Source organism: Rhipicephalus microplus, chromosome 2 (genome assembly GCF_043290135.1).
Source record: "Rhipicephalus microplus isolate Deutch F79 chromosome 2, USDA_Rmic, whole genome shotgun sequence".
NCBI lineage: Eukaryota > Metazoa > Arthropoda > Arachnida > Ixodida > Ixodidae > Rhipicephalus > Rhipicephalus microplus.
Window position 1 is genome coordinate 83,997,440 of NC_134701.1, and position 12,637 is coordinate 84,010,076.

General features: G+C 44.0%; 1 protein-coding gene across 1 annotated transcript in view; it reads left to right on the forward strand.

Moving 5' to 3' along the window:
* Positions 1–12,637, forward strand: part of LOC119170826 (dehydrodolichyl diphosphate synthase complex subunit DHDDS) — a 60,670-nt gene that overhangs the window by 12,468 nt on the left and 35,565 nt on the right. The window contains exons 2-3 of the mRNA XM_075886598.1: positions 2,038–2,237; positions 7,194–7,336. Coding sequence (XP_075742713.1) covers positions 2,040–2,237; positions 7,194–7,336 — 341 coding nt within the window. The 5' untranslated portion in view covers positions 2,038–2,039. The remainder of the gene's footprint in view (positions 1–2,037; positions 2,238–7,193; positions 7,337–12,637) is intronic.

Below are 12,637 nucleotides of genomic sequence, written 5' to 3' on the forward strand. Positions count from 1 at the left end.
GGCATTAAACTGGAATACACATGTAAATCATCTGATCACCGCATTAGCGCGAATATTTGGTTGTTTTTTTAGAACAATGCACTTAATCCCATTGAGGTTAAAATTAAGTATGTACTATGCACTCTTCCATTCTAAAGTAAGTTATGGGATGTTAGTCTGGGGAACGACATCACAAGGGAATTACCATAAGTTAATAACTATACAAAAGAAAATATTGCGCTGCTTTGAAAATTACAGGGGGAATCTACAAGACTTGCGCACTGCTCCACTATTCATTAAACATTCCCTACTCAGAATTGATCAATTATATCATTTTAAATTACTTCAGGTAATACAAAAGACTAAGCTATATGAAGAAATTGCACCGAAAGACCACACTACAGTATGCGAGAACAAAAGAAACGAGCTCCTAGAACAAGAACCAAGTATGGAAAACAAAGTATTGCTTACGAAGTACCTCAGGTTTTAAATACCCTTGCAAATCAATTGAACTTTAGGGCTAGTAGTGCGACTTTCGAGAAACAAATAAAGAACTTATTCATAACCACCGGTCTACACTATCGAAACTACGTAATGGAGTCTCATGCCTCTGCAAATGCTTAAATTGTTCATAAACTTCTATGTCAATTATACGAGTGTATACATAGGAATTCATTGTATCCGCATGCATTTTGTGTCTGTTTTTGAGTTGTTTCATTGATATTGTTTAGTTGTGAATTATAACGAGAGTGACCTCTAATTCTTAAAATGTGTTATGTAAACTTCTTATGCTATTTATGTTTGAATTTTGTGTTTACAATTTCAGGTTGCTTGAAACCAATGTATTGAATATATATATTGTTTAAGCTTTGCACTGTCACGGACTGCGGAGGGACAAGGGCCTTTGTCAGGCTGTTCGCCTTTAGCCCTTTGCCCCTGCAGTGAGCTCTGTATCCGGCTTACTGTAAATAAAAATACTACTACTACTACTACTACTACTACTACTACTACTACTACTACTACTACTACTACTACTACTGGCAATATTATGTATAATTAAAGTAAAATTGAAGTTGCGAAATTAAAATGATCAACTGGGGACCGATCGGCACCGATTTATCTTGATTGTAGTTGACATAGGACCTGGGTGTAAGCGCGTCCCTCTAGTTTAATTTTGACACATGGAGCGACGCGGTCTTCATAGTACAACGGCCGCATACGCACGCCCTAATGTAAGTCAAGAGTGGTTTAGATTTGCAGTTAGAATGCACTCAACACGTCCTGTTCACACATTCAAGACCCGTAAAGTACGCTCATTTAGTGCTCGTTGCTGTGAATAAAAAAAGGTATGCAACAGAATATAAAAACAGGCACTTGCGTAGCATCAGCTTTCGCCAAGCCGATTCTGGCTTGTACGGCAACTGCCTTGCAAGTATGACGACAGCATGTGGAACAAGAGCCTTTACATTATGCTAAATGCGAGCTTCAAGTAGAAGTCATCACGAGTTTGCGAATTCCAAAAAAAAATGATCTAAACCTTGCATGTACTTTTTTGCATGAATTATTGCAAATTGTAATGCTTATCAAATAGTCGCGCAAAGTTTGTATTGTTCGTACTGCCTGACGCATATGTGTAGAATGTAGGACTGCTAAACTCATAGTTTATCTATGGCTTGCGTGGTAATCTAGCTTCAAGCATTTCGCCTGCTGAGTATGACTGAATCTCAGAAAAAATTGGAAGTGCATCTAAAACGTCATCAGTCCATAGTATCAGCGTTGTTACCTTGTTGCACCATTGCTCCACTGAGTGGTTCATCCAGAACGGTCAGAATTCGAGGAACTGCTACCTCTATATTATTTTATTTGCGCCATTCAGTGCAGCATATCTTGGCGTTAGCTTTGAGGGAGCTAAAGAAAGCGTTTTACGCTGAGCATAGCCTCTTCATTGTTTTTTCCTGAATCCAATTTTGCAAAAGTACGATTTCAATCATCGATTCTTCTTTAACAGTGCAGAGTGATTCGCGTTGCATGAGTGTTGCGAGGGTTTATAAGGCGCAGGTATGTGTCCGGCTGACGAGCTTGGCGCCTTCGCCGTGACACCGATGGCCTGGTATGAGAGGCTGCTCGCATGGATACTGAGCCTGGGGCCCGTGCCGCAATCTATGGGCATCATCCCCGACGGTAACCGGCGCTTCGCTACAGAACACGGCATCACTGTAGACCAAGGCCACGTCGCTGGATCACATACACTCAGCCGGGTAATTACTGCAGCATGTTCCTTTAGCACATGCAATGAACAATGTTCATCCAGAGTGGCACACCACCGAGAAACCTTTCAGCATTCATGGATAATTCACTTGGCGTCAAGAGTCACGAAGTTCAGCCTGTATCTCAATATTGAACGCTTAAAAGGAATATTTCAAAGACGATAGCCTTTCTTGGGGACCTTCGACAGAAAAATTTAGGTCTGTCTGTCTGTCTGTCTGTCTGTCTGTCTGTCTGTCTGTCTGTCCATCTGTCTGTCCGTACATTTGTCTGTTCGTCCGCCCTTCTCGACACCTCAAACGGCACTAAACGGCCATTCCCATTAGCAGCGCCCGCCAATGTCGCTGAAGGCTTAGCGTTAATAGTTGTGCGATTGTCAATTAAAAAGCAATTATTGCGCATAACTGAGGCGCCATAACAACACGTTGATGTTTTGTATGTCTGCCTTCATACTAGAAGAGTCACACAAGCAACTCTAAGGACTGTAGCGTTTATCGCGCCGCACTGACAGTGCAACGTGATGCCCAATAAGTAAGCGTTTCCAACGCTTTGATACGACGACATGTTGATGACAGCTGCCCGTCGCTGCCTTATCACCTCCGGGACTGGCGTGCCTCTTTCACCGCGGGCGCGCATGCCTTCATTTTTGAAGATAACTGCCAGACGGCACTCGTGTTTAACATTTCTCGATGCGCTCGTTCGCCACCGACACTCGCTCGAGGCGCTCTAACGCAGTGCCTCCACAATACCATTCACCAATTTTCTTGCACAGAGCCTCAACTAAACGTTTTGTCCACTCTCTCCAGGCGCAATGCTATCGTCTTTCGACGGCATTTGCTGTGTAACGTGCAGATTCAGGACATTTTTTTGTTTATGATACGTTGGGGGCAAGTATATGTTATGGTAGAGAAGTGAACATGTTCGACTAATGATCTTGGCATACAGCTTGCATTTTAACTTCACCACTGTGCTGTCTTCGGTTTGCAGTCTTCAGACAACCGCCCCTAGAATCTTCTTTCAAAAAAAGGAGAAAAAGAGTGTAACTATCAAGTGTCGCAAAAAATCTGGACTACGAACCATGCGATAGTTCATTAGTATCATTGAAAAGTGACTCATTTACAATGGTTGCTGTCCAGAAAAAACATGAACTTGGTGTTTCGGCAGAAAATTCCTGAAGCAGCTAGGGCAAAAACGTAAGCTCCAGAAATAATTGCTTACCGGTGATTGCTAGTCGTTGATCATTGCGTTTTCGGAGCAGATTTGCGTGCGAAAATAGTGATAGACGACTGTTCAACATCTGTAGACGGTGTTCCAGCGTCTGTTAATGTTCTTTCCATGTATGGGTGGCAACAAGTACATCATCTATATAATGCATGACATATAGAATTCCAACCAAGACAGCCCTTGTAGGAAGAGCCGATGCCGTCTTTGTCCTAAATGGAATATATAAAAAATGGTGGCAGCCTGACTTTAATGAAAAAGCGGTCTTTCCTCGCGATTGTGCTTCTAGTGGCACCTGCAAATATCTGCTGGTCACATCCAACTTCGAGAAGTACTTCTTAGTTCCGACTTCTGCAAATATCTGTTCTCAGAATCGGCTCAGGATCGAATATCAGTACACTCTTCACGCGCGAGAAATCTATGCAGGAGCGATAGGTTTTATCGGGTTTTTTAACAAGGATTAGAGGCGAATTATAGAGAGACTGTGATCGTTCAATCACACCGATTGCTAGCATATTTTCACCTCTTTTTTGACAATCTGCTGTATTGCAAAAGGTAAAGGATATTGCTGTGCACATAAGGGATCTGAAGTCGCCAATTCCAGTCGACACTCCACCAAGTTTGTTCTCCACGGAGACTCGGAGATGTCCTTGTGCTTTTGCAACACGCTCTTTACCTGTCTATTTTGTAGCTCATTGGGGTTTTCCTATTTATGAATGCCTTCAATTCCGAGCCCTTTTTCTGTTTACAAGCATTCAATTGGGTTGTCCGTCTCCTTTCCTCAACTACAAGGAATGATGACGCTTGAGATGGAACCTATTGGTTCTCTCGCCTCGTACAATTTTAACATGTTGATGTGGAACAGTGTTGTGGTGTTGCGTACGTACAACCAAGACAGTCATTTTTTCCTTACATGACGAAAGCTCCTTCCTGATGCATCATCGGCTTGTTCTGCTTGGTCGGCAGCAATACCAACACTTCGTGACACTTCACTTGTCACGAATAACTCTTCTGATCATGATACTTCTTTTGTGAGCTTCAGCCTTCCTCGAGTTTCGACTCGCAAGGCTACCGTTTCTTGCAGCCGCTCTCGCTGATAGAATACATGCTGGTACGTTGTTTTATTTTCCTCGCTTATTTGATCTTTAGTCCACAGCTCCCTCTATACACTTTACGGACCTCTTGTTTGTCAGCCATGTATCAGCTCTAGAGGTGAAAACCCTAAACTCATCACGGCACCTCATATTGAGCAAACAAAAGTGGTGTGAGAAAACAATACCACATCTTTGGTGTTATTGACACAGCTTGCGTTGTAGTCTTTTCAACTTGTAATTAAAACGTTGTACCATTCTGTTGAACATTGAATTATAATTAGTGCAGCTGAGATGTTTCATGGCCAACAATTCATTCACGTCCTTCATCCACTTAGATTTGAAGCAGGATGCATTGTAACAAAATATTTCTCGAGCAAAATCAATTCTCAAAAATGTTTCGAGCAGTCCTTCGGCTACCGTAGCCAAATCAATCGCATGTAGTGGTACAGCATCAGGGTACCTCGTTGAAAAGTCGACTAGCGTCCGAATATAGTCGTTTTCCTTGCCTGAAATCTGCGACAAATGAAGCGTATTATCCCCGGCGACTTACTCAAATGCATTCTCGATTAGTGACATCCGTGCGAGCACAGCTTTGCTCAGTTTTACCTTTAATGTGATTTGTTCGCAAGAGTCACATGACCAGACAAATCTTAAAACACCCGCTTGAATGCCTGGCCAGTAAAATGTACTGAGTATCCTTTCGATGTCCTTTATGCACTGATGACCCCACAATGCATATCCGCGGGCCAGTAACAACGTTTGGCCTCTGTCACTTCTGGAAACCGCTGCTTGCTCCATGGCCTTCCCGGGCCAGAACTAAGAACAGTACAATATTTCCTTGCCCGTGTAAAACGAGTGCACTTTCATACTGCGCTAACAATAGTCCGGCCTATCTTCTTTCTACAAGCTTCCAAACTTGCATCTTGTTCCTGCTCCTTCTGAAACTCCTGCCTTGACACGTTCACTAGTGTCAGATGAATCTTCTGGCGCATCCTCACGTGTTTTCCACCCACGATCTCAGAATCATTTGCGCTTACCGACGTGTGCTTGTGGTCCTCTCGTGGAGACCCGTAGCCACTTTCCGTGTCTTTCATTAAGCTTTCCCATTTAGAATTGGAGTCCATATGGTCACGTGCTCCAGATGGAATGCCGACTATGATGTCGTACAGAGGGTTTTCGAAACATTTCATAATGACATGACCAGCGAAATAGGGTGAAGAGATAACTTCCGCTTCTGGAGCTTCAATCGTACTCCCATCCGCGAGCAGCAGCTTTGCCTTGGGGCCAATCAGAGCGTTATGAGAAACCAAAAACTTGCGTATGACCAAACTGCTGCTGCCCGTGTCTCGTAACATTAAAACCTTCTGTCCAAACACTTCTCCTGGCAAGACTGCCATGTTGTGGTCTCCAGTGGCTTTATGCACGTAAGCTTGCTTTGTACCTTGACTGGACCACCTCGATGTTCTTTTTTACTGAGACCTAGACTGGTGACAAGAGACGCGTTGTAGCTTCCTACCCTCCACCCTTTTTTCGTCTGCAGGATTGAGTGTCGTGACCCACATTCCGGCAAAAGCCACAATATGGCTAACTATTTTTCGTGTGACAGTCGGACGCTTGATGCCCTGCTTTGCGACAAACGAAACATTTTCCTGGGGGCTTGACAGATTTGCCAAGGTTCTTCGGCCAGCTTTCGTCTTTCTCACGGAAAAAAGCAGGTTATTTTGCCGCTGGGCTTCCATGCAGTGGTCCGCCGCCTCTGTTATTTCGCCGACCGTATTTCAGTTCCTTTCACGAAGGAACAACGAAATACGCCCGTGGCAACTGTTCAGAAACTTTTCCGTGACCACTAAATCTCGCACTGCATCAATAGTTTGCCCTGCTCGACTATCTCTACCTATCGATCAAGTAAACTGTACTGATTAGCTATTTCATTGTCGAAGGCCTTGCTGCGAGGAAATTTCTCTCGATATTTCTCGCTAGTACAACGGAAACGCTGGATCGAAGCCTTTTTTTCGACTCATATAGCATGAGTCTTCAGGCGACAAACAGCAAAACACTTCTATTGTCTCAACATCCAGACATAAATTCAGGGCAGTGGCCCATTTCTCTTTTAGAATTTTTTTACCATTAGCAATAAGCTCAAATCACTTCCCTTAAGTGTCCGAATGAACCAGGTTCCGGTTGACTACGGTAATAAAACTGTGAGGGTTTTCACACTTATCGAAAATGCAGCCGAAGAAACCGGGATTCGATCCAGTCACCAGCGGATCAGCAGCCGAGTACTTTAGCCGTTAGACTACTGCGGCAGGGCGATATAGAGAATGTCAATTGAAAGGAAAGTCAGAGGGTCGGATGCCACGCTGCAAAAAGTGAAGTAACAGCGAGATAGCGCAATTTCAGAAAATGACATCGCATGAAAACACACCAAGGCGCTTCTGTACGCAGGTATCAAACGCGGTGGTCTTCCAGTACATGTGTGGCCACGGCCATGAGAACTTCAGTGAAACCTCCTTTCGGTGTGTCTGATTGGGTGTATTGACTTTTCAAACTAACGTGCTTCTTGCATAAAAAAACATATACACTATTCTCTTTGTAAGTGACATATATCGTGGCGTATCTTATTGAATGGTGCAGGTTGGAACATGGTCGTCCTTGGTTGGAGTCAAGGAGTCCATCATCTACATTTTCAGTGCTGACAACTTTAGACGTCCACAAAGTGAGCAAGATGGCCTTTTTCAAGAAATCTCCCGGCGCTGCCAATACATTATGGACAACTCGTAAGCAGTCATGTTTGCACAGTTTCGCTCAGAAGCTCTTCTGTGAATGAAAAAGGGCTAGCTAAAAAAATTGGCCCCGTATCTACATGTTACACTGGAAATGTCGTCAAAAGACGATAGTCTTGCGTCTGGAGAGAGGGAACAAAACGTTTATTTGTTGTTCTGCGCAATAAAATCCGTGAATGGTATTCTGGAGGCGCTGCGTTAGACTGCCTCGAGCGTGTAGTGGAGGCGAACGAGCTCATCGAGGCACGTTAGACACAAGCGCCATCTGGCAGTTATCTTCAAAAACGAAGGCGTGCGTGCCCGCTGTGAAAGATGCGCGTCTGTCTCGGAGGTGATAAGTTGTAGAACGCAAAGCGACGGGCAGGTGCCACCACCGTGTCGTCTTAGCCGTTGAAAACAATTACCTTTTTGAGCATCGTGTTGCACTGTTAGCGCAGCGCGATTAACGATACAGTCCTTAGAGTTACTTGTGTGTGTTTCTTTTAGTATAAAGGCACACATACATAACATCAACGTGCTGTTATGGCACCTCAGATATGCGCAATAATTGCTCTTTAATTGACAATCGCACAACTATGAACGCTGAACCTTGAGCAATATTGGTGGGCGCGGTGGATGGGGTCAGCCATTCGGAGCCAAATGAGATATCGTTAATGGCGGACAAATAGACAAATGTATAGACAGACAGACTGACCAAAATTTTTTCGTCGAAGGTCCCCAAAAATACTATCGCCTTTAAAAGGTTTCTAACGTTGGAAGATTCATTTCGCGTGGTTTCCCGTTTTTTCTTACCATAATAGTTTACGTTGGCTTGCGCAGGCCCGTAGTCTTCGGGTCCTCGTGAGACTCGCCGAAAGCAAATGGTCAAAAGAAAACAACGGCGCGATCGTAATTTGATCCCAATATTGTCCTATAGCACAGGGAACTATTACCTGAGAACTGTCGTATTTATATGACCTGCCGCCGCACTCGACATACGTGGAAGCATAAACTTTGAAACGATGCAACAGGAATCATTCAAACCTGAGTCTATGAACATGACGTTATGGCGACAATACGCGATTATGGCGGACAAATAGACAAATGTATAGACAGACAGACTGACCAAAATTTTTTCGTCGAAGGTCCCCAAGAAATACTATCTACTTTAAAAAGTTTCTAACGTTGGAAGATTCATTTCGCGTGGTTTCCCGTTTTTTCTTACCATAATAGTTTACGTTGGCTTGCGCAGGCCCGTAGTCTTCGGGTCCTCGTGAGACTCGCCGAAAGCAAATGGTCAAAAGAAAACAACGGCGCGATCGTAATTTGATCCCAATATTGTCGTATAGCACAGGGAACTATTACCTGAGAACTGTCGTACTTATATGACCTGCCGCCGCACTCGACATACGTGGAAGCATAAACTTTGAAACGATGCAACAGGAATCATTCAAACCTGAGTCTATGAACATGACGTTATGGCGACAATACGCGATTAGAACAACATGTTGGCATGAATTAAATAAAGTATAAGCTCTCTTCAATCTAAGTTGTGCAGGCGCTTGCCTTAGGCTTTCAAGCACCACTTTTATGCGGACAGAGAGAATAAGAGCACTCACAGTAGACGAAGCGCAAGCTGTTTGTATTGGAAAGCCATCATTCGATTTCAACTTTCTGTTACAAACTCATGAAAAAGGGTAAGGCTTGAATAGACACGGGCAATGTATAAGAAGAAAGATGGCACATACACCTACCGTCAACTGAGAATGCATAGAATGTCTGAAAAAGGAGTCGTTATAGTACCGTAAATTTTGCGCGATGGCGTTAAAGAGCTAATTTCGCAGAAATTCAAATCCCGGCGTCAGTGTAGTTGGTGGCGTCGTTGGTCGTAAGCCAAAAATCGGCGTGAACCGTAAGCCAAGGTTCTTGATAGATGAATATGAACAAATAATAACAAATATTTGGTTCGAGTCAAGTCGAACCAGGTCTTTTCCATGGCAAGCGGTGTTCCACCACAGCCACGCCAGTGCTGAAGTCTGCTTCTTAAGAAAAGGACGAGAATAAGTCCATATACTCTGAAAAGTCTTCTCAGTGCTTTGAATATTGCGTGTAAAAATCATAGAATCGCACCAGACATCAACATATTTGAACTGCGCAAACTTTTGATTTAAAGCTGCCCACACTAAGTGCACAGATGCGCGTGCAAATTTACGGACGCTAAAAAATTTGTTGACTTAGTCGCAAAGAAAACTAGAAATGTGGCATCGCTAGTGCTTTTTATTCTCGCAGTAGACCTATCTCACCATACGGTCTACGAGTGTGTGAGTATAGGGCAGTGTCATTACCGCCATCTTACAGTTGTAGTACTACTAGTGAAGCTGATGCACCTGCTAGCTTCGTGCTTCGGGTATAATGGTACCTTCCGTAAATTCGGCACGTAAGACGATTTAGCGCGTTGGATAAATTCCTTCAGACTTCCGGTCCGCGTTATCTTATTTCAGCTTAAACTGCAACTTGACGCTAAAAAAATCAGTTAAGCTTACGTGTGACCACGTCATCCATTTATGTTAATGCTCCAGCGTCGCTTCACTGAGTGAAAACAAGTAATAAAAGATCCGAGAAGCCATCGTTCTCACTTTCATACGACCAAAACACTTCTTCAGCAAACGTCAGCAGTCAATGAATACAAGGCTTTCAAGCAACAGTACCCGGTAATAACTTCCCCAAACAGCGCTGAGCTCTTTGCGACTACGAAAACAGAAAAAAAAAAACAGAAGGGCCATAACTTTCTTTAAGTACAAGCAGCGCTTTCCATATACACTGTGTCATATACACTTTCCATATACACTGTGACAGGATTTGAGGCAGGTTATAGGTGCGTCCACGGAACGGCAAGGGGCGGCGTGCTGCTTCACAAAGATTTAGGTCGCGGAAATGTGCTGAACCGCAAAATATTTCAAGATGCACAAGGGTGAATGACTCAGCAGAATATTTTGTTGGTACACAATATGCGGTGTATAGGTGGTAGCTAGTTCGTGCCATCACCTGCTGCTTAAGCCGCTGGCTCGGCGCCGATATCGCTTCTGAGCCAACAGCTTCGAAGCTGCTGTGTACTATACGTTAATAAGATCCACCTACCCTCATACGAGATGCTAAGTTTTGGTTCCGCTCGGGGTAATGTGACATAGGGAACTCTCGCGATGATGTCACATAGAAATAAGAATATTCCGTAGGCATAGAAGGCTGAGATGCCAGAACGACGGAGTTATTGTACCATGCACGTCATCGCGCTACCTGTAAACATCATGCAGTTTAAAGTTTGGCTTGTATCACACGTCTCGTTCGTGATAGATAGTCTTCACTAGACATCAGTTTTGACAAGTATTTGGTTTAGACATCGCGATATATTTAGACCATCTCTGTTTTGCCAGGAAAGTATATATGTTGACTCTTCCATACATTTGTGTCGAAGCTTGAAATACCTCGAGGAAAAATTGCAGCATATTGACGTCGTGATGATGATGAGCGGGGTGAAGCGTCCATCCGTGTGTCCATTCGACCGTGCGTCAGTACGAACGGACAGAGGCACGGACGGACAGAAGCAATTGCTTCTGTCCATTAGTTCATCGATGGACTGATGGACGCACGGATGGGCACACGGAAAACCGAATGAACTGACGGAAACAAGGACGGAAGGGTTCACGCACGAACAGACAGAAGCACGGATGGGCGCACGCACATGCGCATGGACGGACAGACAGACGGGTGGATGAACGGACAGAAGCACCGATGCATGCACGGAAGCGTACTACATGCGCTGCAGGGAACGACGTACGGCCTTAGAAGGTTCACCTCTAAAGCTCTCAGTCCTCTTTCGTCAGGCTGCTTTTGTAGCATCCCAGCAGTCAGCACGTGAACTCAACATCACATTCATTCAAATATATGACCGCTGAAGCTTCTCTGTGTAGCTAACTTAGGCACAAGCTACACGCAGCTGAATTGCCCTGCCATGGTGGTCTCATGGCTAAGGTACTCGGCTGCTGACCCGCAAGTGGCGCGATGGAATCCCAGTGGCGGCAGCTGTACGTTTGATGGAGGCAAAAATACTGTAGGCCCGCATGCTGATATTTGGGTGCACACCCCAAATGGTCGAAATTTCCGGAGCCCTCCAACACAGCGTCTCTCACAAGCATAGTGGTTTATAGGCGCTAAACCCCACATATCAGTTAATTATACGCAGCTTAACGGAGCGGGTACTGGAAGTACCAGCATGCACTGTAGCAGCAGTGGCTTAGTGCCACTCGTGTTAAGATCGGTATATTGTATTATCAGTAGCAGTGTTAACAGAGGATTATCATTATTTTTATCATACTTATTAATAATAATCATGATAATTTATAGACTTATGTCTTCTTTGGCAATACATTACACGTTGTTTGGAACTTCACCGTGCATTACCCCCCGTAACCCGTAGTATTTAACGAAGTAAATGTGAATATAAATATTGCTGCGACAGGTTGGCCACGTTGAAGTCGCCCGCCACAATCATCGTGGCACCAGCACCAGCAAGACCCGGTTGGCATGCACCACACGTTAGTGCGCTCCGGCTACGAGGAAGAGGAAGACAGTTGGATCTGTGCCACTCAGCTACTCGGAATTGACGACCATACTCTTTAGAATAGTGGGCACAAGTTCGCCCAGATAAAGATGGTTGTTTTTTTTAACCTGTCTGCTTCAGCATCGCTACAATATGGTTACATGGTCGTCTTCTTCATCGTTCTTCCATACCACATCTCATACAAACAAACTAGAGCTCAGGATACATTTCTTTAGAGAAAGTGGAACTATGAAAATTCTATACGACTACCCGTGCGTTTGCATATTTCGAAGGCGCTTCCGAAAGTAGCAGATTAATCGATAAAATATCTCATTCATAGGGATACGTTCTCTAATGGTCGAGGTGAGAAACTTGTATTTTGATCGACGTAAAGGTTCTTTCGAACATGCCTAGGGAGTAACACTTTGAAACCGGGTAATGTACAAAACGCTACACGCATTAGGGCGTTCGAGGCAAGCGCGTAATTCATCCAATATATACCAAATCATCATAAGCAATAGTTCTAGTGTTAAGCGAATCAAATGTGCATTAGGCTAAATTTAATTGAACAAAATTTGAGCAAGTAATGGAGCGTAAATCACGTGTGAGTATAACTTGAGCAAAGGTAAATGAAGTGTAAAATTATGAAGTGAGGTGATGCAAGTGCGTGCAATACCAATTATCTCGATGGCATTGTTCGGGGTTTACTTTACTCAAAA